Raw genomic sequence first — 27,900 nt, 5'->3', positions numbered from 1 at the left:
TTGGAAACATGTTGTGCCCGTGACCCCCCCCCCCCCCCCCAATGAGAGAAGATTTGTCAACATTTGAGTTGTTCTGTAGTCTCCCCCACAGCATTGCCAAAGTTTAAAAATAGGACTACAGTGTTAAAACTGTTTGGCATTTAGCCTGAGACCCCTGGAACTGCCTCAAGGAGTGTCTATGAATGACTTGTCTTTAGTTTTACTGGATCTCTTTTCCTCTAGTCCAGGGGTCGTTCGGGACCCCTAGGGGGTCCTCAGAGTTGCTACAGGGGGTCTGCCAAATCTCTCTGTGATAGGATCATTGTTATGAACCACTTGAACCCTAGCATCCCTATTCTAAGGACAACTTTAGCCGAAAATAGCCTATCTACAAGCTCACAACGCCTCGCAGCGCGAGAGGGGAAAGAGGGGGGGGGGGGAAAAGAGCAGACCAAGTACAGAGTGAAAGCTTACTAAGTATTGACGATTTAAGTCGTTAAATGTCTGAAAATACACATTAACATGAATCCAACAGCTATGAAAAGCTTTAATTAAGCTTCAGTGTAATCTATAGTGGGGGTCCCTGCTTCATCTCTCTCTCAGTTAGGGGGTCCTTGGCCTGAAAAGGTTGAAGACCCCTGCTCTAGTCCCTCCCTAATATTTCAGTGTGTCACAAAGAGACGCATTGTAAGCTTGTAGATCAGCTATTTCACTATTTTAGTTTATAGTATAAAATGATTAGATATGTCAGTGATTCCTTTGTACTGTAAAGTTATGTAAGTTATCTGTCATATCTGTAATTCATGATTACAAAGCCCTAAAATGCAAACAGAAATGTAATTTGTATTCTCGTATTATCGTTCAATGCCAAAAAAAAACACAATGACATTTTTAATTGCAATTATTTGTATGACAATTTATCGTCTTCTTAACACATCGAGTGCCATAAACGGTCCGGACCGTTTTTGAGAATCCAAACGAGGAGTGCCGAAAACGGTCCGGACCGTTTTTGACCCAATTCTATTTTTATACGAGGGGCCCACGTGGGGTGTGTGTGTGTGTGTGTGTGTGTGAATCTCTGAGCACCAAGTTATATTATTATAAAAACAGATCGGAGTCTCAGATTGGAGATTGGAGTTAATGACTCTATGAAAATATGTAAGTAAACTAGCAGAAAGTCTTTCTTTGACACTTGGCCAAGCAAGACGTTCATGCATATTTTTCACACTTGTTCAATAAGAACAACCCAGAACTAGTCTTGGCAGCCTTATTTTGTGCAACTTGTCATTTTTGAAGCATACCATTAAATGCAGATGATTTTAGCGTTTATGGCTACTCTGAAGAGAGTGAGACATTTCTCCAATGGATGCAGCTGATCTGTGTCTGATGTCACTTCCAGCATGTTGACCTCTTTTCATCACAGTTTTAGCTTTTAGCACGCAGCAGCACTAATTCAACATTTGCAACCACATCTCTGATGTTGTTGTCTGGTGCATTTTTTCTACAGAGAATGTACGCCAGGGGTGATGCAACTTTGATGATGGAGAGGGACACTATATTTCCCCAGTCACTCCAGAGGGCCACATTGCATATACTGTCGGGCCATTCTATGTCACACAGAAGTAGCAAAAATAGCAGATCTACAAGCTCAAAGCGCGTCTCAAAGCTTGTAGATCTGCTATTTTTGCTATTTTTGCATTGGAATTCAGATTTATTGTTTGCTATTTTTTTTTATTAGACTTATGTTAACTTTATGAACTTAAATACAAATACATTGGACATCCTGGGCTCCTGGGGGTGCTTGGAACAAAATATTTTTTGACATACAAATATAGTCACTGACAAAAACAACGTTGTCCCGCTGGTATGATGCCCTAACCCATCTACACATGACTTCACATCTTAAGAGTATTATATGTCATTAATACTTTCCGCATTACTTCACCCGGCCGCACGTGATCCGCTTTGAATCAATACATTCATCTTTTTATGGACCCACATGAGATGTCCACATCTCTAACAGACACACCCACTTCTGGCAAAAGAACACGAGGGTTGATCAGATTAATGAATGTTTGATATAGCCGCCGTAGTGATCGTTTTGAGCCCATAATGTGACGTGAATATTAACTGGTATGTCCCAGTGCAGACAGCACAGCAACACACACACACACACGCACGCACGCACGCACGCACGCACGCACGCACACACACACACACACACACACACACACACACACACACACACACACACACACACACACACACACACACACACACACACACACACACACACACACACACACACACACACACACACACACACACACACACACAGAGAGATATAAAGAACCAACAAACACATGTCATGTTTCATGTCAATGTTGCAGACGTTGACATTACAAGCTCACAACGTTGTGAGCTTGTAGATCTGCTATTTTCAGCGAAAGCTTTCCCCACAATAACACAACACTGGAAAAAATACACTAGTATAGTAGTCCTTGGGCCAGACGAGATATCGCTACCACAAAGTTGGCAAAACCTTACCTATACTAAATTGTTTTTTGGGCCAATATAAGTAAATAAAAATATGATAGACTTTCCATAGGAGCAGCTTTTTATATTTTTTGACATGTTGTTATTTTTCTCTATAGGCGGATTTTCATTCATAGCCAACAACATTTTAAAAGTTATATAACACACTTTTTGGACATCACACTGCTCCTTTTTTTTATAAATTAAACAAACCTGTGTCCAATTAAAGTAGTTGATGAAGTGGGTGTGGCCTATTTGGTGGTGGAGCAGTTTTTTCAGGAATCAAAGCTGAAGTAGTAGAGGCCCTAGGAGGGGTCCACGCGCGACTGCTTATTTTTTTTTCTAGTTTTGATTTTTGCATCCATAGGACCTCTAATATTGGGATTTTGATGATCCCAAGAAAAAAAGTGGTCCCAAGTGTGTTTTTTTCAATGTTTTATTAACCCTATGAGACCTGCGGGATGGCTGGCTGGAACGCCGGCGAGACTGTCTTTCGGAGACTGTGGAACACTCAAATTTAGACGTAGCCCAAAGATAGAGATACCATTTGATTCCAGACAACCTCAGGTTTCCAATGGGACCAACCTTGTCATGCTACCTTGTCGGGAAGGGGGCTAAATACCTAATGATTCAAAGTTATGACAACATTTTGGCGAGGGAAAAACGACCATCACCATTTTCCAAATGGTCCCTTGAGCTGTCACCTCAATATATGTGAATGAAAATGGGTTACATGGATACCTACAAGCCTCTCCTGTACAGACATGCCAAATGTATGCCTATCTCATGCAGTTCTGGGCAAGAACCATGCAGTGTTTTGCATGCAGTACAAATATGTAATTTCTGCCTATTGTAAAAAGGAGACCACTTCTAGGAGAGGAGACTGCATCTATAGCTGTATGAGACCACTGTACTGTATCTAGAAACCACTGTACTGTATCTAGACCACCACACTGTATCTATTGCTATATGAGACCACTTTAATGTATCTAGAGACCACTGTATTGTATATATACCACCACACTGTATCTATTGCTATATGAGACCACTTTACTGTATCTAGAGACCACTGTATTGTATATATACCACTGTACTGCATCTATTGCTACGTGAGACCACTGTACTGCATATATGAGACCACTGTATTGCATCTAGACCACTGTGCTGCATCTATATCCCACTGTACTGAATCTATAAACCACTGTGCTGCATCCAATCCCACTGTACTGAATCTATAAACTACTGTACTGCATGTATAGACCATTGTACTGCATTTATAGACCACATACATTGACCACTGTACTGTATCTATAGACCACTATACTGCATCTCAACTCAACACAGCTATAAACATGTATATATAAAGCACATTTAACATGACTATGTCGCCACAAAGGCTCGGTAGATGCAGTACAGTGATCTACAGATGCACTAGAGTGATCTACAGATGCAGTAGAGTGATCTACAGATGCAGTAGAGTGGTCTACAGATGCACTACAGTGGTCTACAGATGCAGTAGAGTGGTCTACAGATGCGTGGTCTACAGATGCAGTAGAGTGGTCTACAGATGCAGTAGAGTGGTCTAAAGATGCAGTAGAGGGGTCTACAGATGCACTAGAGTGGTCTACAGATGCAGTAGAGGGGTCTACAGATGCACTACAGTGGTCTACAGATGCAGTAGAGTGGTCTACAGATGCAGTAGAGGGGTCTACAGATGCAGTAGAGTGGTCTACAGATGCACTACAGTGGTGTACAGATGCAGTAGAGTGGTCTACAGATGCAGTAGAGGGGTCTACAGATGCAGTAGAGTGGTCTACAGATGCAGTAGAGGGGTCTACAGATGCAGTAGAGTGATCTACAGATGCAGTAGAGTGGTCTACAGATGCACTACAGTGGTCTACAGATGCAGTAGAGGGGTCTACAGATGCACTAGAGTGGTCTGCAGATGCAGTAGAGGGGTCTACAGATGCACTACAGTGGTCTACAGATGCAGTAGAGTGGTCTACAGATGCAGTAGAGGGGTCTACAGATGCAGTAGAGTGGTCTACAGATGCACTACAGTGGTCTACAGATGCAGTAGAGTGGTCTGCAGATGCAGTAGATGGGTCTACAGATGCAGTATAGTGGTCTACAGATGCAGTAGAGGGGTCTACAGATGCAGTAGAGTGGTCTACAGATGCACTACAGTGGTCTACAGATGCATTATAGGGGTCTACAGATGCAGTATAGGGGTCTACAGATGCAGTATAGGGGTCTACAGATGCAGTAGAGTGGTCTACAGATGCAGTATAGGGGTCTACAGATGCAGTAGAGGGGTCTACAGATGCAGTATAGTGGTCTACAGATGCAGTAGAGTGGTCTACAGATGCACTAGAGTGGTCTACAGATGCAGTAGAGGGGTCTACAGATGCAGTATCAGTGTCCAGAGATGTCTACAGATCAAGACAGTAGTCTACAGACACACTAGAGGGGTCTACAGATCACGACAGGGGTCTACAGATGCACTACATGGTCTACACAGATGCACTACAGTGGTCTATCGATACAGTACAGCAGTCTATAGATACAGTAGCTAGTCTATAGATGCAGTACAGTGGTCTTTAGATGCAGTACAATGGTCTATATATGCAGTACAGTGGTTTATAGATTCAGTACAGTGGGATATAGATGCAGCACAGTGGTCTAGATGCAATACAGTGGTCTCATATAGCTATAGATGCAGTACAGTGGTATATATACACAATACAGTGGTCTCTAGATACAGTAAAGTGGTCTCAGATAGCAATAGATACAGTGTGGTGGTCTGCACTAGAGTGATCTACAGATGCAGTAGAGGGGTCTACAGATGCACTACAGTGGTCTACAGATGCAGTAGAGTGGTCTACAGATGCAGTAGAGGGGTCTACAGATGCACTACAGTGGTCTACAGATGCAGTAGAGTGGTCTACAGATGCAGTAGAGGGGTCTACAGATGCAGTAGAGTGGTCTACAGATGCACTAGAGTGGTCTACAGATGCAGTAGAGTGGTCTACAGATGCACTACAGTGGTCTACAGATGCACTACAGTGGTCTACAGATGCACTAGAGTGGTCTACAGATGCAGTAGAGTGGTCTACAGATGCACTATAGTGGTCTACAGATGCAGTAGAGTGGTCTACAGACCACTTCCAATATATTCAGTACAGTACAGTGGTTTCTAGATACAGTACAGTGGTCTCATACAGCTATAGATGCAGTCTCCTCTCCTAGAAGTGGTCTCCTTTTTACAATAGGCAGAAATTACATATTTGTACTGAAAGCAAAACACTGCATGGTTCTTGCCCAGAACTGCATGACCATCTTGGATGGCATCTTGAAAATTATGCCTTTCTGCTAAGTATATTTTCCTGGATATTTGGGATGTTCTCAAGCATGCCTAAAGGTACCAGAATCAATTGAAAACCCTTTTGTATCAACGTTTTGGGAGGTTTAGTGGTACTCTTTCTTATATGCCTATTGACCGGTCTATTTCTCATAAAAAGTGCTTGTTTAAGATAAGGCTGAAAATTACCACCCCAGAATGAAATACTATGGGTAAATTATACATTTCCTGAATCCTTAGGGTCATGTCAGTATTCCAGTTGTTGTGTTTTGTGTCTCTGATGTTTCTTGATGCCACAGAACTAAAAGAAAATATATGGTTTAGGCGGAAATTGTGAGAAAAAAAAGGTTATTAAAGGTTTGAAGAGCTCCAGTGACCACTGTACTTATCATACATAGTCACCAAAGGGCTCGAATGAAAGCTCAAAGTGTCCCCTTAAAAATGATACCAAACATAAAATATAAAACATTGTAATATGCCCTGAACGTGAGCCAATACCAAGATATGCACATGTGTCTAAAATGCCATTTTTCAATGGGGGGTGGTAACTTTAGCAGCTGATAACCCCAATTTAGCTGGGCCTCAGGAAGGTCTATCATACAAAAATAATATCTAGGGATGTATAGGAATAAAAAAATCCCAACTAGAATTTGCCATCCCAGGTGGTAGCGATATGTGAGATTTTGGGGTTTGGCCCAAGGACTATAGAGCCCTGAGGGATTCCGGGTTTAAGTGGTTAAAGCACATACATGTAGATAGAATGTTATTTTCAAATATGAATAAGTAGTAAATATTTCAAAACAACAAAAAAAGAAGAAGAAATACTTCTGCCACAGGCATCATACATTCTAACACATTAGAGTTATAGAGTACAGAAGTCCTGACGTCACTCGTTCATCCCCAGGTTCGTAAAGTCATTTCTCTATGGAGAATAACATTGGGTTATCTTAGAATCGTCTCTCCTGAGAATAGTGGTCCAAAAATAAACAAACTGTCTCGGCGATATTGTCAGGGAGGAGGCACTGTATCGTTTATGATAGTCAGTCACTTATATTTGATACAGTCTGTTTCTGGTGAAAATCTAACTAATTCGGCGGAAGTAACATTATCGTTTTCTCACCGTCAGTTGATGCTTCATATCCATAAGAGTCAAATCGCCGGGGTCATTTGTTTATTTTTGTTAACACATTTCTTATTTGACGTGATATTAAACACGTCTATGGGATTCAGAATGGGGGTGGAAAACCGCAAACCAGGTAGACAAACCTAGGATGTGTAAATTACGTCAGACTTCGGTGCTCTATATAAACATGCTTGTATCATTATTAATAAATACACTTTCTCTCTCTCTCGCTCTCTCTCTCTATCTCTCTCTCTCTCTCTCTCTCTCTCCACCTCTCTCTCTCTCTCTCTCTCTCTCTCTCTCTCTCTCTCTCAGGAACACGGTCACTGTGCGGACTTCCATCCTAGCGGAGCGGTGGTTGCCATAGGAACCCACTCAGGAAAGTAAGTGTTGACTGTTCCACATAGAAGGTCCTGTAGACACAGCACTGTATGCATCCTGCTCATGCATGATGCACACACCCCCCCCCCCCACCCCACCTAAAAAGAAGTGCAGAAACCCCCTGCCATATTCTATCTGTTGGTATTCACTCTCGCTTTTAGCTGCGTTGTTCATTCCACGAATCCACCATCCTTACAATATAGGTCATTGGTTCTCAAAGTGGGGTCCGGGGACCCCCAGGGGTCCTTGAGGGAGTTCCAGGGGGTCCCCAGCAAAATGATGGATAGTTGGTCCAAATGGACCCTTATGGGTCTGTAACTCTGAGAGTGTACAAATGGAACCAAATGGACCCTAACAAATGGAACCAAATGGACCCTAACAAATGGAACCAAATGGACCCGTTATCCATTTGTACACTCTCTGAGTTAAATTAACATTGATTTTACAATATAAATTGGGGTCCCAGTCCTCCCAGAGATAGAAATGCCATTAAATGGGGGTCCGTAGCCTAAATGCATGTCAAACTGGGGGCTCCTTGAAATTAAAATGGTTTGAGAATCACTGCTAGAGCCGTAAACATCTTCTCTTATGGGGGTCCCTGAGGCATATCTTTTCAAATGGGGGTCCGTGGGCTAATAAGTCTCAATTTGGGGGTCCTTGACGTGAAAAAGTTTGAGAACCACTGATATAGGTGACTAATCAGGCTTTCCAAAGATATAAAATACAATATCAATTGGTGTTATTGAAGGGGAGAAATAATCGACCAAAATAACATTTCCAAACTTCTATCTAGTGCTGGGTGATGTAATGAATATCTAAGCTATTTTGGAGATACAAATGTAAACAACATGTTACATGTAAAAAAAAATAAAAAAGATCTACAAGCTCATAGAGCTTGTAGATCATGTATAAATCCCAACTATAAAGTAATGGTTAAAGCTAAAAATCTAAAATGACACAGAATGCGTTCTCGGATTGAATGGGTAAACATGCATGCTACATGCTACATGCTGCATGTTACATGCTACATGCTACATGTGTGAAAGACCGAACACCGGACAATGTCACCGGACATGATTCCCCCGGACGTTTTCCAGTTCTCAAGCGAGAAAGCAGCTTATTTGTTATCATGTATGTTTTATAGCAATGTCAATTGATTTCTAAGTGCATGGTCAATCATTTTTATTTTATAATAAGGTAATGCTCTTTTATTCCTGTAGGTGGTATGCTCTGGATGCAGAGACTAGAGATCTGGTGGCCATTCACACTGATGGCAACGAACAGCTGTCTGTCATGAGGTTCTCTATAGGTGAGGTCACACACACACACACACACACACACACACACAATAAGCCTTTTTTTTTTAACTCTACGAGCTTGTAGATCGGCAATTTTCCAGTGCATGACACTGGCATGCAACTAAGTATAAAATCATGTTTTATTCTTAATTCCAACCCCTAAACCTGACCTCTAGATGTCTGATTTAAGAAATGTATGATTTAAGAAATAGTGAAAGATCTACAAGCTCACAACGTGTCTCACTTAAGCACTTTCACTTATAAAAGACAACTCGCTCTTCTATGAGACACAATAGAGCACCGAAGTCTGACGTAATTTACACATCCTACCTGGTTCGCAGTTTTTCACCCCCGTTCTGAATTCCCATAGACGTGCGCGTCAAATAAGAAGTGTGTTCCAAAAATAAACAAATGATCCCGGCGGTTTGACTCTTATGGATATGAAACATCAACTGACGGTGAGAAAACGCTAATGTTACTTCCGCTGAATTAGTTACATTTTCGCCAGAAACAGACTGTTTCAAATATAAGTGACTGACTATCATAAACGATACAGAGCCTCCTCCCTGACAATATCCCCGAGACAGTTTGTTTATTTTTGGAACACAATTCTTATATGAGACGATTCTATGATGACCCAATGTTATTCTCCATAGAGACATTACTTTACGAACCTGGGGATGAACGAGTGACGTCAGGACTTCTATACTCTATGAAGTAGAGCCTTATCCCATTTAGACCTGAGGCAGATACTAAAAACGCCTTCTAAATCCTGACCTAGGTTTTCTGAAAAACTTCAAATATTTATTCTAAGATAAAAATGTATGTTGCTATATACTGTACATAGCAACAATAACTCCCAAAAGGGGTTCCCGTCCTGAAAGGTTTAGTTACAAATAGGGGTTCCCGCCCAAAAATGGGTTAATTTGTGGAAAAACATAAAACGTTGGAATTATGAAGATACAAGGTTTCTTCCCGACAGTGACGGTATACAATATATAAGTGTGTGTGTGTGTGTGTGTGTGTGTGTGTGTGTGTGTGTGTGTGTGTGTGTGTGTGTGTGTGTGTGTGTGTGTGTGTGTGTGTGTGTGTCTCTTTCTCCAGATGGCAGCTTGTTAGCAGTGGGATCACATGACAACTTTATTTACCTCTACACTGTAGCAGAGAAAGGACGCAAGTACTCCAGATACGGGAAGTGCACTGTAAGTGTGTGTGTGTGTGTGTGTGTGTGTGTGTGTGTGTGTGTGTTTGCCCGTGTGTGTGTGTGAGAGGAACATTTAGCTGGTCGGTCCTCACTTTCCAGAATGTTTTTGAATCCTGCGTTAGAATTTGGGGATTGTAGTTTGCAGTTTGAACATTAACCGCCCGTTAACCGGTGTTCAACCGCCCCAAGTTCTCCCACACAACTATCCTTCTCCGTTCTCTACACTGGCTCCCCGTAGCGGCTCACATCCACTTTAAAACCCTGGTGCTAGCCTATAGGGCAGTGAAAGGAACCGCTCCTTCTTACCTCCGGGCTATGGTCAATGCCTACACCCCTGCCCGACCACTTTTCTCTGTTCTGGCCCCACAGTGGTGGAATGAACTTCCCACTGATGTCAGGACAGCAGAGTCACTGCCCATCTTTCACCGCAGGCTGAAAACCCACCTCTTCAGGAAACACTACCCTTCCTCTTCGCCTTGCGTACTTGTTGTTAACTAGTTGTACGAACTCTTGTTTTATTATTGTATTGTTTTATTGGATCTTGTTTAGTCGATACACTTATTTGTTCTAGCTCTTGCTCATTTCATTTTGCTATTTGTCTCATCTGTTTAAGAAAGTAGGTAGCTGATATATTGCACTTTTACCTTAGCGCTAGGTATACTAGTCTTAGTTGCCTGTTTTAGCAGAAAATGCACTTCAGACCTCTGGTGATTAGTTGTTTTGTTCCCTACCTATGTTGAATGCACTTATTGTAAGTCGCTTTGGATAAAAGCGTCTGCTAAATGACTGTGATGTGATATAATGTAATGTAATGTAATTAACTGTCTGTCTGTCTGTCTGTCTGTCTGTCTGTCTGTCTTTATATTTTCCTGTCTGTCTTTACGTCTCCCTGTCTGTCTGTGCTCAGGGACATTCCAGCTACATCACTCATCTGGACTGGTCTCCAGACAACAACTACATCATGTCCAACTCAGGAGACTACGAGATCCTTTACTGTGAGTTGATCACATTTTAACTTCATCCGGGCCAAATGAATACAGACAGACAGAAACTCATTAAATAGTCCTGGAACACGTGAGAATAGTTACGCAATTAGGCAATTAACACATATACTGCCAATCCCGAGATATCGCGGGACATTAAATCCACCCGTTACCTGCGTATCCCGAGATATCTCGGGATCGTCTTTTTATGTGGTTTAATAACGAAAAAAAAAATTTTTGGTACCATCCTTGATTTTTTTTTTTCTCTGTGACGCTTCCGACCCATCCTATGAGAAAATTTCCGACAACCGTTTCCGGTTCGTTTTTATCTTGAAAAAACAGTTTTTCCCTGGTTTTGGCTAAAGATCATGGTTTTCACACGGTTTAAAAAACGAATGGTAAGCTCCGGTTGTATTTTCTTGTCTTTGATCGACGAACGGTTATCCTCTTTGTGTTTAAAAACGATCTGATAGCCGATCGGATGCTAAGCTAATCTAAGATGGCCGGTGGGGAAACGTCACAGCCACGTCACAGCCAAACGGATATGACGTTTGCAGCCTCTTTGGGCCGCTGATACCACAGAAGAAGAAAAAGAAAAAAAAGTGTCAACATTATGAGGGCTCGAACGTCCGTCGTTGCTGTTTATAAACACCATCCGATCGCGGATTTTAATGGATATAATGTTTTTGTGAACGGTTCAAAAGGCTATAAAACTCAAAAACGCTGGCAGTGGGTGAGTACCTTATGAATAAACTCTGGCAGGGAATGTGTTAACAAGTGTCCAATTGCACGTGGGTCCCTATCAGTTGATAGAATGGTAATTACTAGTGTTGATTTCGTCGACTAAAACTAAAATGTTGACTACCTTTTTCCACTGACAAAAACTAAATAAAAACGAAATAAAAACTAAGCTACGATGACTAAAACTATGACTAAATATATTGACAATTTCATCAACAAATTAAAACTAGTGGAGAAGAGATCCAGTAGAACTGAAAGACAAGTCATTTTATGTTTGGTTGCGCTCTTGTGTGGCGTTCTGAAAATAGCAGATCTACAAGCTCACAACGCGTCGCGCTGCGACGCGTTGTTTTTCCATCTTCAAATCCTGTAATGTCTTAAAAACAGCGTGAGATTCCTTTTTGTTATTCGCGCCAAACAGGAAACTGGTGCGGTAGTTCCTGGCCAAACAGGAAAATATATTTATAAAAGGCTTTCAGGGGTGACATTCATGCAGTGGGCGTTGTGAAACATTTGCCACTCACAAAAGATATCCAATTTAACTTTAGTTTTTTTGGAAAGAGTTACCTAGTATTACTTTAATCATGCCAATAGGTTTGTTAAGCCAAGACACCTTGATAGGAGGAAGGCCCCCATTCCGGATGCTGTCAATGCGCTGAATGGGACATTATCACGTTTAATCAGACTATTGATTGGTCTAATGTGTTTGAGGGACACAATCCAACGTGTTCATGTGTTTTCAGGGGACATTCCAAACGGCTGCAAGCTGATCAGAAACAAGTCTGAGTGTAAAGACATTGACTGGGCCACGTACACCTGTGTCCTGGGATACCACGTCTTTGGTTAGTGCAGCGCGTGTGTGTGTGTGTGTGTGTGTGTGTGTGTGTGTGTGTGTGTGTGTGTGTGTGGTGCTAAACTGTAAATGTGATCATTCTGAAACCTGATGTGTTTCTGCCCCCTGGTGGCTGGTTTGCCCCCCGTCTGTGTCTGTTTGTGTGTCTGTGACTGTTTGTGTGTGTGTGTGTGTGTGTTTCTCTCTGTGTGTGTGTGTGTGTGTGTGTGTGTGTGTTTCTCTCTCTCTGTGTGTGTGTGTGTGTGTGTGTGTGTGTGTGTGTGTGTGTGTGTGTGTGTGTGTGTGTGTGTGTGTGTGTTTCTCTCTCTCTGTGTGTGTGTGTGTGTGTGTGTGTGTGTGTGTGTGTGTGTGTGTGTGTGTTTCTCTCTGTGTGTGTGTGTGTGTGTGTGTGTGTGTGTGTGTGTTTCTCTGTGTGTGTGTGTGTGTGTGTGTGTAGGCGTGTGGCCGGAGGGTTCTGACGGGACGGACATCAACGCTCTGATCAGGTCTCACAGCAGGAAGGTCATCGCCTTGGCCGACGACTTCTGTAAAGTTCACCTGTTCGCTTACCCCTGTTCTAGATTCAAGGTACACACACACACACACACACACACACACACACACACACACACTCACACTCACACACACACGTTTGTATTGCTATGCTTGTGAGGACATCAATATATATATATATATATATATATATATATATATATATATATATATATATATATATATATATATATATATATATATATATATATATATATATATATATATATAGATCGGCTGTTTTTCGGTGCATGACACTGGCGCGCAACTAAGTAAATCATGTTTAACTCTAATTCCAATCCCTAAACCTAACCTCTAAATGTCTAATCCTAACCTGAATGTTTTTCTAATTGTAAACGTATGTCTAACAAAATGTTTTTTCAACTATAAAACAACCATTTGTCGTGTGAGGACCAGGAAAACGGTCCTCACAATGTATATTTCTTCAAATTCTACTATACTTGGTCCTCGCAAGTACAGTACACACACACACACACACACACACACACACACACACACACACACACACACACACACACACACACACACACACACGCTATGCCAGTGGTACCCATTTTTATGGGTATAAATATCCCTTTATTTAAAATGTTGCCACTATTTTCTTCTAAATTAAAAACAAATTTAAAACTGTTTTCAAAAGAATTTGATCATTTGACATCCAATTTTTCTTTTGGTTCCCGAACTAAAAAGGTTGAGAATCAATGTTCTATCTCTATACCCACCTCAGAAGATGAATAAGTATTGTTAACACATTGACTGCAAAGATATTCTTTCTTTCTTTTTCCTTTATTTATTCAGGGAAAGCCATTGAGAGCAAGCTCTCTTTTTCAAGGACGCCCTGATAACAAACATTTGAATCACATTACAATGTCACAACTTTGACAATAACGCAAAAAAAAGAAAAGCAGAAGCATAAAACAACATTAAAATAATCGCAAAAGGCGGTGAATCAGACAATACAGTGAGGACATGGATAACAACACAGAGATTTAAAAATCAGATCCAAATAAACAGTGTTACGTGAAACAGGTACAGTCACTATGTAGTGTGTCCTCAAGAAGCACCCTGAATGTCTCTATTGAGACCAATCGCACCAGTTTCAGAGAGTCCTGAAGTCTGTTCCATTTGTGTGGAGCATAATACATGAAAGCAGTTTTTCCATGCTCAGTGCTCTTACGTGGACTGGTATATCTAAATGTGTGTTTGTGAACGAGACATTACGAGATCTTAAACATAGTTTTCTATTAGCCTGGTAAACCCTCCCTCCAGAAATCTCATTTCCATTTGATTTCTGGAGTGAGTCTGGCCTGATCCGCCTTTCTGCAATATTGGCTCTGTACGCCGAACTGACGAGCCTATCAGCGTCGTCGCTCATCGTTCTGTGATTGACAGCGACAGTTGGCCAATCAGGTGGCGAGTTCGAGTGAGCCCGAATGAAGCCGAGTGCAGCCTGAGTGCCGCCGACAAAAGACGAACGGCAGCCATTGTTGTTGTTCGAGTGCCGTCACGTCTTACTTTCGTTTTTAAAACGGTCTCAACCTTTTTTTTTGAGGCACGGAATTTACTGTTAAGATATCGTTTGGATAGAATTTAGTTGTTTAACTTCATATATGTGGTCAATTAATCATGACAGAGCCTATTTAAAAATATAAATTCAGAGAACCGGGAGGGGCGGGCTGTGACACGCATGTATCCCAGTAAGGCAACCTATTTTGGGCATGGCGATCTCAAAAGTCCCGTTGCGTCATATTAGTGACGGAGGTGGTAAAAATCCACTGCAATTGGCTGAAGGGGAAAAACGATCATTGGCTGAAGGGGTTGTCAGTCAACGGTATTACTCCCGCCCAACTCCAGCCCACAGCCAATATTGCAGAAAGGCGGATCAGGCCAGACTCACTCCTGGAATCAAATGGAAATGAGATTTCTGGAGGGAGGGTTTACCAGGCTAGTTTTCTATCCCCATGCCAGCGTAATTACCTGAAATCAGCGATCGTTTTGAAACGCCGTGGAAGATACATTGTGTAAAAAAAAAAGTTCCTGTGGGTAGGCGGAGGGATCTGGGAATCCACACAGGGACAATAACGTTCCGAAACGCGATCCGCCATTTTGGGGCTTTGGTCCGCTGAAATGCAAAAAAAAAGAAACTGAGTTACAGCTGTTTTTCTGAAGCTGTTACTGAACAAACATCTATATAGCAATGAGTACAGAATATTGAGCTATTTAACACTTATTATTTTATATATCAGTTACCGTAACCTTAAAGGAATACTTCACCTGAACGTATTTTCTATCAATTTACACACTCCATGAAGCCTTTAATTGATGGAGATGTTTTAAGTGGGAGACGCACTACTTAGGAACGCACAACAACAACAACAACACAAAGGTACACAGTGTGACGTTAATGTTCAGATGATTGTATTTCCTATATTTCATATGGCCTCTTGTCGGAGGGAAACCTCGTATGTCCAAAAACTGTAACTTTTCAGGATTTCAAATTCAAAAGCATCAAAAAGTAGCAGATCTACAAGCTCGAAACGCGTCGCGTTGGTGTGACGTATGTTGCACAAAAAAAAACACGATGTCATCATTCTGTTAAGTTGCATCATCCTAATCCATTTAACCCATTAAAACCGGGAACGCATCTGCGTGTAACCACTTTGAACCATTATTTTGTACTTTGGCTATTCAAAAAATAGCAGATCTACAAGCTCATAGCTTGGGGCGGGAACTATGTTGCTATAATAATCAGTGGTTCTCAAACTTTTTCATGTCAAGGACCCCCAAAATTATATTTATTTGTCCGGTGCCCCCCCCCCCCCCCCCCCATCTCATAATATGTTGTTCCAGGGACCCCCCCAAAAGCAAAAATTTGAGTAAAAAATGTCTATATATATGCAAAGATTTGCACACATTTTCACAATATTCTTTTTTTTTTTTTTTTAACCGAGTGCCGCGCTATGAGCTTGTAGATCTGCTATTTTTCTGCTACTTAACACATTGACTGCCTGAATTATTTTCACTGCCTATTGTTATTCATGCCAGAGATTTTTCAATGAAAAAAAAAAAAGTACTCAGGAGCCGAGATACAAAATAATATAAGTTTTAAGTTAACAAGGAAGTGGATGAGAGTAAAGATCTTCGAAAATTCATATCTCCTTGGTCTTTGGGTCAAAAAAAAAAAAAAGTTTTTTTTTTTTTTTTTTTTGCTAAAATCGAGTTAACTCGATCTAGGCAGTCAATGTGTTAACGGGTTAAATAAATAATTGCTTGTGACTCCTCCCACACACACACACAGGCGCCCAGTCACAAGTACAGCGCCCACAGCAGTCACGTGACCAACGTCAGCTTCCTGTACAACGACAGTCACCTGATCTCCACGGGGGGGAAGGACACGTCCACCATGCAGTGGCGGCTGGTGGAGAAGACGCCCTCGTTGGCCTCCGCCTCCGGCTCCGGCGCCTCCCCCTCCTCCTCAGACCCCTCCCCCCTCTCTCTGGTGGGCGGGGAGGATAGGCTCCTCCTACACAACAGCAACAACTCCGCCCCCCACCCCAGGAGGACGGATGTGAACCACCACCACCACGCCCTGACCACTCCCACTCCCACGCCCACTGAGCCAACCCCGACTCCTCCTACAACCGCTCTCCCCGCCTCCTCCCCGCCGGCGGCGCCGCCCTCCGGTGACGTCATCATCATAACCCCGCCCTCCACGCCTCCCACGGCCCTCCCCCTGTCCCTGCCCCCGGCGACGCCCACCCCGCCTCCCACGGCCAATGGCGTGCCATCGCAGAACGACGACTCTCCTCTGGAGTTCACCCCGCCCCCCTCCTCCGAGCTCACCCCGCCCCGCTCCGAGTCGACCCCGCCCCCGTCCGACAGCACGCTGAGCCCCAAGGACAGCCTGGAGCCCAGTGACGACGTGGCGACCACGCCCACCACCAGCGACGAGGCGGCCACGCCCACCAGCGACGAGGGCCTGCCGCCGTTCACCCCTCCCAACTAGAGAGAAAGGAAGAGGAAGAGAGAGAGAGAGAGAGAAAGAGAGGAAGAGAGGTTTGTTTTATCTATGGATAACTCTGAGAGGATACAAATGTAACCAAATGGACCATTGGTCCATTTGGTTACATTTGTATCCTCTCAGAGTTAAATTATAGTAAGGCTACAGCAGTGGACCAGCAGTGGACTACAGCAGTGGACCAGCAGAGAGAGAGAGAGAGGAAGAGAGGTTTGTTTTATCTATGGCAGTGGTTTTCAACCTTTTTTAATGCCAGGGACCCCCTAAATTGATATACTATTTGGCCGCGGACCACCGTCTGAAAATGTTTTGTGCCAGGGACCCCCCACAAGCAAAGATTTGAGTTAATAATCTCTTTGAAAAATGAATGTATTCAAAGACATGCACACGTTTTCAAGATTTTTAAAAAAAATAGCAGATCTACAAGCTCATAGCGCGGCACTCGGTGCCGCGCTATGAGCTTGTAGATCTGCTATTTATGAATAGCCCAAAGCTAAGTGGTTAAAATGATTCTGAGGCTATGTTAACTGATTTAGCTGGGGACCCCCTGGTAGCCCCCTCAAGGACCACTGGTGGTCTCCGGACCACTGGTGGTCCCCGGACCACTGGTTGAAAACCACTGATCTATGGGTAACTCTGAGAGGATACAAATGTAGCCAAATGGAACCTTAGTAACGGGTCCATTTGGCTACATTTGTATCCTCTCAGAGTTAAATGATAGTAAAGTTACAGCAGTGTAATAACAAGTGTTATATCTGTGTTGTTACACAGTTATAAGAGAGAGAGAGAGAGAGAGAGAGAGAGGGAAGTGTCTCTTCAGTGCCCCCTACAGGCTCGATAACAAACTGTTCAGGTCTGTCTCGCTTGAGTTGAGTTGAAGCAGGAATCTTTCTGTGTGTGTGTGTGTGTGTGTGTGTGTGTGTGTGTGTGTGTGTGTGTGTGTGTGTGTGTGTGTGTGTGTGTGTGTGTGTGTGTGTGTGTGTCTGTGTGTGTCTGTGTCTGTGTGTGTGTGTGTGTGTGTGTGTGAGTGTGTGTGCGCGCTTGTGTGCGTGCGCGCGCATGTGCGTGTTGTGACAAATAGTGGAGGAGCCTGACATGCACACACACATTCATCCTACATCCTAAACACACAGAGACACACTAACACAGTGTGAGTTTCATTCATTATGACGTCATGGATAAAATCCATCCGCTTTTTTTTAGCTCAAAACCAGCCAGTCAGGAATACCAGTCAGCAAACCCAGTGCAAACCAGTATACACTGTGTGTCTACTTTGATGTCTTATATGAATTATTGTGTTTAGAAGCAAATGGCAGACGGACGTGAAAACAATCACATTTAAATTAAATTTGTTTTAATTAAGAAGTAGTGAAAATAGCAGATCTACACGCGCAGATCTACACGCTCACAACGCGTGTAGATCTGCTATTTTCACTAGTTTGGGTCTCGAGCTAAAAAGGTTTGGGAATCAACTGTTTTAATGACTGGTCCTTAAATGGGTGAAGTGGTCCTTTAACGGGGGGGGGGGGGGGGTGGTCTTTATAATGTGAATAACAATGCAGGACACTAGACAATGCGTCCGTCGATAGCCAATCAGCAATTGTTTCTTTATCGTTTCCGGGGAGGTGAGGGTACAGCTGACATGATGGACGAGTCGTACAAAGGCATGCTGGGAAATGTAGGCAGAATGAGCAGCATGCGTTACAGAAAGGTGAAGCCTGCATGTTCATCTCTCCTTGTCTTATTCAAGTAGATGTACTCTAGTTAGTAGATGTACTCTAGTTAGTAGATGTACTCTAGTTAGTAGATGTACTCTAGTTAGTAGATGTACTCTAGTTAGTAGATGTTCTCTAGTTAGTAGATGTACTCTAGTTAGTAGTATTTTTTAGTATTTTAGAAAATGTAAAGCCTGATCATGACTGGAGCTGGGCATTAGGTTCCAATATGGAGACATGAAAGTATGATTATGTTCATTGTTGTGTTTAATATCCTGTCTTTAAAGCTATAAATCCATACAGTGCAGTATATCCACCCCGGAGTCGAACGCGGGACGGGTCTCGACGCATGAGAGACCAATGCATCTACCGCTCTTCCAAGAGATATTCCCCGCTTGTCCAAGGGGGAGATACTGAACATTATAACATGAGGATATAGACACATGATATATTAAATATAATAAGAACACTCTTTGGGGTTCCAAAACAGCGATAATCGTAGCAAGCTTGTAAATTGGCTATTTTCGCTATACAATAATAATAATAATAATAAACTTTATTTGTATAGCACCTTTCATGACATGAAATGCAGCTGAAAGTGCTTTACAGAGCAAGAATACAATTACAGTTACAACTAATTTAACAATAAAGCAAAAAAGAAAAGCAAAAGCATAAAACAACATTAAAATATATCAAAAAAGCAGTGAATCAGGCAATACAGTGAGGGCATGGGTAACAACACAGAGATTTAAAAATCAACCAAAAACATCAGCTAAAAGCAAGAGTGAAGAAGTACTGTAGGTCTTGAGCTGTGCTTTAAAGCTATCCACAGATGCTGCCTGTCTTAGGTGTAATGGGAGTTTATTCCGCGCTGTCGGCCCGTAGAAGCAGAATGCTGCTTCACCGTGTTTTTTATAAGTCATTGTAGGCACCTCGAGCAGGTCAGCACTTGAAGACCTGAGGGGCCTAAGTAGTTAAAGCTGCACTTCGTAACTCTCCTCTTCTACCCCAGATTTGAACCCGGTATCATTTTTTGCCATTGAGCCAATAGAGCCTATACCAGCTTGCTCAGGGGATGAATAGAATCTTGACCGTCAGGTCAGAATCCGTGTCAGATCTGGTGTCTAGGTGAGACACGATTTTTTTCAATTGTATACGTCAGTGGTTCTCAAACTTTTTCAAGTCAAGGACCCCCAAATTGACACTTATTAGCCCGTGGACCCCCATTTGAAAATATATGCCAAGCTTTACCCCCCATAAGAGAGGATTGTTACGGCTCTAGCAGTGATTCTTAACCATTTTGATTTCAAGGACCCCCAGTTTGACATGCATTTAGGCTACGGACCCCCATTTAATGGCATTTCTATCTCTGGGACCTGGGGTCCATTTGGTTCCATTTGTACACTCTCAGAGTTATACACCCACAAGGGTCCATTTGGTTCCTAACTATCCATGATTTAGCTGGGGACTCCCTCCGCGTCCGCGGACCCCACTTTAAGAACCAAGGGTATACGTTATAGTGTATTAGTCAATTATAAAAATACATGAAAAACATAATTTCATTGATATGCCTGCACTTCAACATGATTAGATTGATAGGCTCAGTAATCAGTAGAATAATGGATGTTTGCAGCTCTAAACATGTTGTTGTGACCCAGCTCTAGTCGGCTTTGATCTTTGGGCCCAGTTGACCTTTGGGCCCAGTTGGACCAGAGCTTCTAAAAGTCTCTGTTTTCTCGGAAGACTTTTCTTTTTCCTTCTCTTTCTCCCATTTCCTGTAGGATAAACATGTAGTTTCTATACTGGTTTGGACTGGTTTTGTTTTGTGCGCACGTTGCTGACTGCCGTTCTTCTGGCGTTTTTTTTTTTTTCTTGTTGGTGTTTTTTTTTTGTTTTACCGTTTTGGGAGGCGAGGACAGTCAGGTGACCGAGGGAAACCCAATCACAGCTGCTACTGCTCGCTGACATCACAGGAAGTAAGAGGAACTAGTTGAGCCGCAAAGCGACACATGGCTATTGTAACGAGGCTGTGTGTGTGTGTGTGTGTGTGTGTGTGTGTGTGTGTGTGTGTGTATATGTCATCTCCTCTCCATATATATGGGTGACAAATTGGCCACAAATATTTAAAGCGAACATTTGTAACTCAAATCTTTACGGAATCAATTCAGTGACACACATCTTACAAGCTCAAACAGTTCATATACATAATACTATAATACAGGTGGTTAAAAACCTAAACCCTTCTAGACGTGGTAAACTGGACCCGGGTTGTCTCTGTGCTTGGATCGCCTTTTCTTTCTTCCTGCCTGCACCAAAATATCTTTGCCAAAAAATAGAGACGAAAATAAAATAAATGGTATAAAAAGGGGCTCCGTTGCCTGAAGCATATCAAAGGTTTTAGAATCATTTTTTTTCTACCATTTTTTTCTCTCCTCAATTCAATCTTATTATAAGTGCCAAATCACAACCGTTATCTCAACACATTTTACCTGGAGAGCAGTTGTTTAGGTTTTGTTCTTTTGTTTAGGTTTTGTTTTTTTATTTCATTTGTCACACGTGTGCGTGTGTGCGCGTGTGTGTATGTGCGTGCGTGCGTGCCTGCGTGTGTGTGTGTGTGTGCGTGCGTGCGTGTGTGTGTGTGTGCGTGTGTGTGTGCGAGCGCGAGCGTGCCTTTGCGTGCGTGTTAAGCTTTATCTGTGTTTCACCACATCATCCACTGGGAGGCGGTGTTCTCCAACCTCAGGTCTCAACTTAATGTTTCACATGTTTAAGCCTGGTCTGGTCTGGTCTGGTCCAGGTTCTAGTCTAGTGGGGTAGTCTAATTAAGGGGCTCTATGCACAAGCATATTATTATTGGAAAGAAACTGGGCCTCCTCCTTACTTTCTTCAGGTGTTAACCAATGATGCGGGTCAGGGTGTTGATATTGTGCATGTTGGCTGCTACACCAGTGGGTCTCAAAGTGTGGTCCGAGGACCACCACAATGGACCCCTTATGCAGGGGTCTTCAACAGGGACCCCTAGGGGGTCCTCATAGTTACTACAGGGGGTCCGCCAAATCTTTGTGTGATATGATTTTTCTTTTTTTACACTTGAACCCTAGCATCCCTTTTCTGAGGAGAACTTTAGCCAAAAAATAGCAGATCTACAAGCTCACAACGCCTCGCGAGCTTGTAGATCGGCTATTTTTTGGCGAAGAGGTCAAGGTGTAGAGGGAAAAAAGAGCAGACCAAGTAAACAAAAAAAGTATAATCTGAAACACAATTTTATACGATATAGAGGGGGGTCCCTGCTTCATCTCTCTCTCAGCTATGGGGGGGGTCCTTGGCCTGAAAACGTTGAAGACCCCCGCCCTTATGCATGAGCAACTCCGAGAGTGTACAGATTTGGTTCCATTTTGTTCACTCTCAGAGTTACGGAGGTTCCTTGAAATTAAAAAATAAATGTTTGAGAACCAGTGTTATTTTAGTTGCAAAGTTGCTATTCTAAATGGAGACAGAGCCTTCGTTTGCATCATTGGTAACACCAGGAAGTATAGGGAAGCGGCCCAATGTCTTTCCAATATGGGCTGCTGTGCATATAGAGCCTATTTAGTTTAGTTTTTAGTTTTTGTTTGTTTTTGTTTATTTTGGACATTTGCAAATCAAAGTAAAAAAAATATTCTATCGGAAGAAAAAAAAAACACATTTCTCAGAATAAATAAACGGTGAACGGAGAAACAGCATTTTTACTGTTGGCATGGTGATTTGTCATACATAGTCTGCTCTCTGGACAGAACAGATGAGGGGGGGGGGGGGGGGGGGGGGTTATTGAATGTCTAAATTTGTACTCTTATCTATCTATCTTAATCTGTGACTCTGGGAGTGCGCGCGTGTGTACACGCTCAGAGTTCAATAAACATTCTATCTTGTTTTCTTTTTGTTCTTTTTGAGATGGTCATTCTTTTCTGAAGGGCTTGTTGTAACTTTGTACTTTTAAAACGGGGACGGAGAGAGCGGCGGAGAGGTGGAGAGAGAGAGAGAGATAGTAGGTGGAGGGGGGGGCTGGAAGAGAGACGGACAGAAAGAGGGGTCGGGTGGGTGGGGTCATTGGGGTGATTGGGGGGCGAGGGTTGATGATGTCATTTCCTGTCGACAGACGGAAGATTAAAAAAAAAAAAAACGTGGAAATATTAAAACTTTGTGAAAAACCTTGATTGGTCGTTGTTTGTTTTCATTCGCTGTACGTTGCTGTTGGTGCCATGGTTACGGCCTCGTAGTGTTGATTTTGACAGCAAATTTTGATTCAGTTTTGGTCTTAGTCTTGCGAATTAAATTCCATTTAGTTTTAGTCATATTTTAGTCATCTGAAATGTTTTACTGTTAGTCTAGTTTTAGTCGACTAAATATCATAAGATTATATAGTCGACTAAATCTACAGTCGATTTAGTCGACTAAAATGTATTTCGGCGGTGCCTTGATGGCGTCGTAATGCCTGATTTTACACCTGGTTGCATGCTGAAAATAGCCGATCTACAAGCTCACAACGCGTCGCAGCGCGGCGCGTTGTCAGCTTGTAGATCTGCTATTTTCAGAGCGCAACACCCCAAGCTCAACCAAACATAAAATGACTTGTCTTTTAGTTCTACTGGATCTCTTCTCCACTAGATCCCTCACTAACATTTTAGTCTAGTTTTTATTAGTTGACGAAATTGTCAATATATTTAGTCTTAGTTTTAGTCATCATAGCTTAGTTTTTATTCAGTTTCTATTAAGTTTGTCAGTGAAAAAAGGTAGTTGACGAACATTGAATGCTGTGAACCCTGAAATGTAGTTTGATGGTCAAACATTCACTGTTTGAACAGCACTGACCATGAGCTTTGAGATTTTGTGTGTGTGTGTGTGTGTGTGTGTGTGTGTGTGTGTGTGTGTGTGTGTGTGTGTGAATTGCACATGTACCGTTTGTTTGTGAATCACCTTTGAACCTGCAGACTCAGCAGCATGGATGTGTGTGTGTGTGTGTGTGTGTGTGTGTGTGTGTGTGTGTGTGTGTGTGTGTGTGTGTGTGTGTGTGTGTGTGTGTGTGTGTGTGTGTGTGTGTGTGTGTGTGTGTGTGTGTGTGTGTGTGTGTGTGTGTGTGTGTGTGTGTGAGAGAGAGAGAGAAATGTACCCATATAGCATTTGAAAAACAGACATAAAATGTGAGGAACATTTAACTGGTTGTTTTTATGGTTAGAAAAGATGAATTACTTTTAGAAAGATTCAGGTTTAGGGTTAGGATTAGACACTTAGAGGTCGGGTTTAGGAGTTAGGATTAGAGTTACGGTCACATTTAAATACTTAGTTTTGGGCAGGTGTCACACACCGAAAATAGCTTCTTTACAAGCTTGTGAGCTTGTAGGTCAGCTATGATGTGTTATTTATTTATTTTATCTAGGGTTAGGATTGAAAATGGTAAAACATTGTCAAATGGCATTCATTCAATCTCCTAAAAATGCTGATGTCCACACAAGCAACGTAATACAAACATTGCGTGTGTGCGTGTGCATGCTTACATCATTAGATAAGTGTGTTTATTTATTGCATAACGTTTGCCGTTGTGCAGAAACCTCATATCTTCATATTTCAACTGTTCCCTTTTTTTTCATACAAGGTTTCTACGCGACAGAGACGATAAAGGAGATGACGGTGCATTTTTTTCAAGCAATGAGGGTGATGTGGTTCCAGTGCTGTAAAGTAACTAAGTACTGTACATGTACTTAAGTATCTTCTCTTTACTGGAGTATTTCCAATTTCCAGTACTTTTACTTCTACTCCACTTCTACATCTCGGAGGAAAATATTGTACTTTTTCTCCACTACCTACTATTTGAAAACTTTAGTAAACTAGTTACTTCGTAGATTTAGATTTGTATTACTGAACATACCTTAACCCACCGTAAGCTCTCTATATTATATCTCTACAAGCTCACAACGCGTCGCGAGCTTGTAGATCATACATGGGCAACTGGCGGCCCGGGGGCCACATGCGGCCCCCACCTTCACTTAATGCGGCCCGCAGGTTAATATCAGAATACTGATTATATTATTGATTTCAGCTGTTATGATTCCAAACATGCAAACATGACCCGCTTTAATGACTTCAGTCTATATTAGTGGCTTAATGACTAGTATTAAAATTATAATGTATTTTTTATGTCCAATGTATTTGTATTTAGGTTCATAAAGTTAACATAAGTATAACTAAATGCATTTGAAATAAAAAAAAAATGAAACTTTTCAGGATTCCAATTCAAAAATAGCAAAAATAGCCGATCTACAAGTTCAAAAAGCGTCGCGCTGCGACGCTTTTTGAACTTGCAGATCGGCTATTTTTGTGTGACAAAGAATGGCGAAGTAAGGCATTCATTTACGAAAAAAGGTAAAATACGGAAGTGTCTGCCCGACAGTATGTGCAATGTGGCCCTCTGGAGTGAGTGTGGAAATATAGTGGCCCTCTGCATCATCTAAGTTGCATCACCCCTGTTGTAGATCCAAACCACAATGGCAACAAGTCCCCTGGGACTTGTTTGTGCTTCTAGCCTTAATGACTGATTGTACCACCCTCTGTTTACATTTCTGACTAATACAGTATTCAATCAATCAAAAAGAAAAGAAATACACAGCGTTTATTTCATCATTATGATATTATGATAAAACATTAAAACTCTTAAATCAGCGCTTCTTCAAACTCTGTAATTTCAAGGACCCCGAGTTATAAGCATTAGGCCACGGACCCCCCATAACACTCAAGAAGGTACAAATGCAACCCTTACAGTTCCATGTGTACACTCTCAGAGTTACTGTCCTGTGTCCTGTAAGGGTCAATTTGGTTCCATTTGTACACTCTCAGAGTTACAGACCCGTAAGGGTCCATTTGGTTCCTAACTGTTAATAATTTAGCTGGGGACCCCCTGAAGGACCCCTGGGGGTCCCCGGACCCAAATGTGAGAACCATGACTGTCTTTTTTTTTTTTATTATCGTGACATATTGGCAAATCTTTGAATATATATATGTGACAGGGTCAAAGCAGGGGGGTGAAACCAAATTGTAACATTTTTTATTGATGATGAAAAACCTGTATTACGCACTTAAAAACATCATTCTCTTAACTATATTTCTGCACTGCATGTTTTATGGTTGACAATGTATTTCCCCCCGGTCCCCGAGCCACTTGACATTGGACTCCCCTATAGGCTGTGTGACATTGGCCTTGTGACAGCGGACGGCCAATGTCCCCAGGTCACGCTGGTGGCAGAGCGAATGAGGGCGGAGTAGGGTGTGGCCCACCTTATTCAAAAGTGAGCGCGAGCCACTTGGACAGCAGAGAGACAGGCATACAGGGCAGTGTGGAAGTGACAGCCAGAAGGGACGGTTGTGCACAGGAGGAGCAGACATACCACGGAGCAGAGGTGGGGAATACAGTGATCGCGGCACGTACCAAGCCACCAGCAGCGGACGGTGAGCAGACGGCGCAGTAGCAGCAGAGACGGGGAGGACAGACAGACGAACCAAGGAACGGAGGAGAGGTCCAGTGGCGATAACGTTGCGCGCTTCACACCCTCAAAGCCAGACGTACAGTCTGGCGGGCGAGTAAGTGTCCTTCTATGCAACGTTACCTTTATAAACCCACGGTCCTAAACCTCATATGTGAAATATACCTGAACAGATGAACTGGTTCTAGTTTCTATGATTGCAGGCAATACGCACGAAGACAAGAAGAGACAGTGATTCCTGGCCTAAACCCCCGCTCCAGTTAAACCCCATATAAGGACATTCCCACCTTTTGCATTGAACCGTGATGAGTATATGACATATAGCAATTGAATTGGCACTTGGCACTTTACTGCTTCAGTAATAGTTGGCACTTTAACGCTAAATTCATTATTTATTTGCTATAGTTTGCACAAGCCCTGTCTGTTTTTAGTGTTTGGTGATTGTCTGTATTCCTGTATTTTAGTTAGTTAGTGGGCGCATTAGGAGGTCGAGGTTTTAGAATTAGTGTTATATTTTGTTTATGCTTTTCAATATTTTATGGCTTATAGACGCCACTGTATTAGCTTAATAAAATAGATTACCTTTTTATACAAACCTGTTTCCGTCCAGCTTTCTCCAAGGGATATGTGTTGAAGTGTTGTTCTCATTTAAAAGTATTGTACTTACCTGGGTAAACTCGAACCTGTGAATAGCCTAAGAAAGAGTGTTACAGAGGACCCTACCTCTTAAATAAAAAGGTGGCGTAGTCTTGCAGTACCTAACAAACAGTATTATTCTCACAGTAATTACGCACCCCGCACTTTACCGTGCAACTGATATTTTATTGTTGTGAGTTTAATGTGTATTGTTATTTATTTATTATTGAGACAAAGTAAAGAGTGTCAGCATTCTAAAAAGAAGTGGCAAGTTACATGTGACAACCTGGCCACCGTCACATATTTGGCGTAGCGCGGCAGGACTGGGTAGAGAACAACACAAAATCCCTAAGAGAAACTGTATTGAAATTTTGCTGTTTTGCTGCTTTTTGTTTTGTTTTGTTTGGTTGAATCAAGAAAGTAATGATGATGATGCCAGTGTATCCAGGGGCACCGTGGCTACCTAAGTTTTCGGGCATAGAAGGTGAGGAGAAATACAGGGAATGGAGAGAACAGATTAAAGGATTATTGGGCACTCAGGATTTAACAGAGGAGAAAAAAGTTGCTTTTGTAGTACAGACCCTTACTGAGGAAGCTAAGCGACAAATTAGTGTAATTGACAAGGAAGATCGCAATACAGTGGCCAAAGTCTTTAAATGTTTAGACACGTTGTATAAAACATCTGTTTCTGCTTCCCAAGCTCGTGCCTTGTTCTATGGCTGTGCGCAACGCGCAGGCGAAAGTGTGCAGGCTTATATTTTGAGGCTTAGAGAGTTGTTCTGCGGGCTGCGGCGGCTCGACCCAGACACCGCTCCCTCCGATGCCATTCTGCGAGAGCAGTTACTTGTAGGACTGTCTGAAGGCCCTCTGGGTCAAGCCTTAAGAATATATGCCCGTCGAAACCCCACAGAAGACTTCGCCGCCCTAAAAAATGAGGCCTTCCTACTAGACACTGAACATAGAAGAGAAGGGACTGCTGAAATCTTGTGCCATGCTGTTAAACCTGTCTC

At 42.4% G+C, this 27,900-nt stretch overlaps 1 protein-coding gene across 2 annotated transcripts in view; it reads left to right on the top strand.

Annotated features, from left to right (window-relative positions):
- Positions 1-17,412, top strand: part of eml4 (EMAP like 4) — a 69,726-nt gene extending 52,314 nt beyond the window's left edge. Inside the window, exons 18-25 of one of the 2 annotated variants that reach the window (XR_014602112.1) lie at positions 7,314-7,381; positions 8,600-8,688; positions 9,782-9,879; positions 10,789-10,876; positions 12,349-12,447; positions 12,895-13,025; positions 16,309-17,066; positions 17,227-17,412. Coding sequence is in view for 1 of the 2 variants with exons in the window: in XM_084076551.1 (XP_083932677.1) it covers positions 7,314-7,381; positions 8,600-8,688; positions 9,782-9,879; positions 10,789-10,876; positions 12,349-12,447; positions 12,895-13,025; positions 16,309-17,016 (1,281 nt within the window). In the remaining variant the exon portion in view is untranslated. Of the gene's footprint in view, positions 1-7,313; positions 7,382-8,599; positions 8,689-9,781; positions 9,880-10,788; positions 10,877-12,348; positions 12,448-12,894; positions 13,026-16,308; positions 17,078-17,226 lie in introns of those variants that run through there. The other variant, XM_084076551.1, reaches the window with a different exon arrangement.
- Positions 17,413-27,900: the final 10,488 nt, after the last annotated feature.

The sequence above is a fragment of the Gymnoscopelus microlampas genome (genome assembly GCF_963454915.1).
Source record: "Gymnoscopelus microlampas genome assembly, chromosome: 13".
NCBI classification, from domain to species: domain Eukaryota; kingdom Metazoa; phylum Chordata; class Actinopteri; order Myctophiformes; family Myctophidae; genus Gymnoscopelus; species Gymnoscopelus microlampas.
The sequence above is the reverse complement of the archived record's forward strand: the minus strand, read 5'-3'. Positions and strand labels throughout refer to the sequence as shown.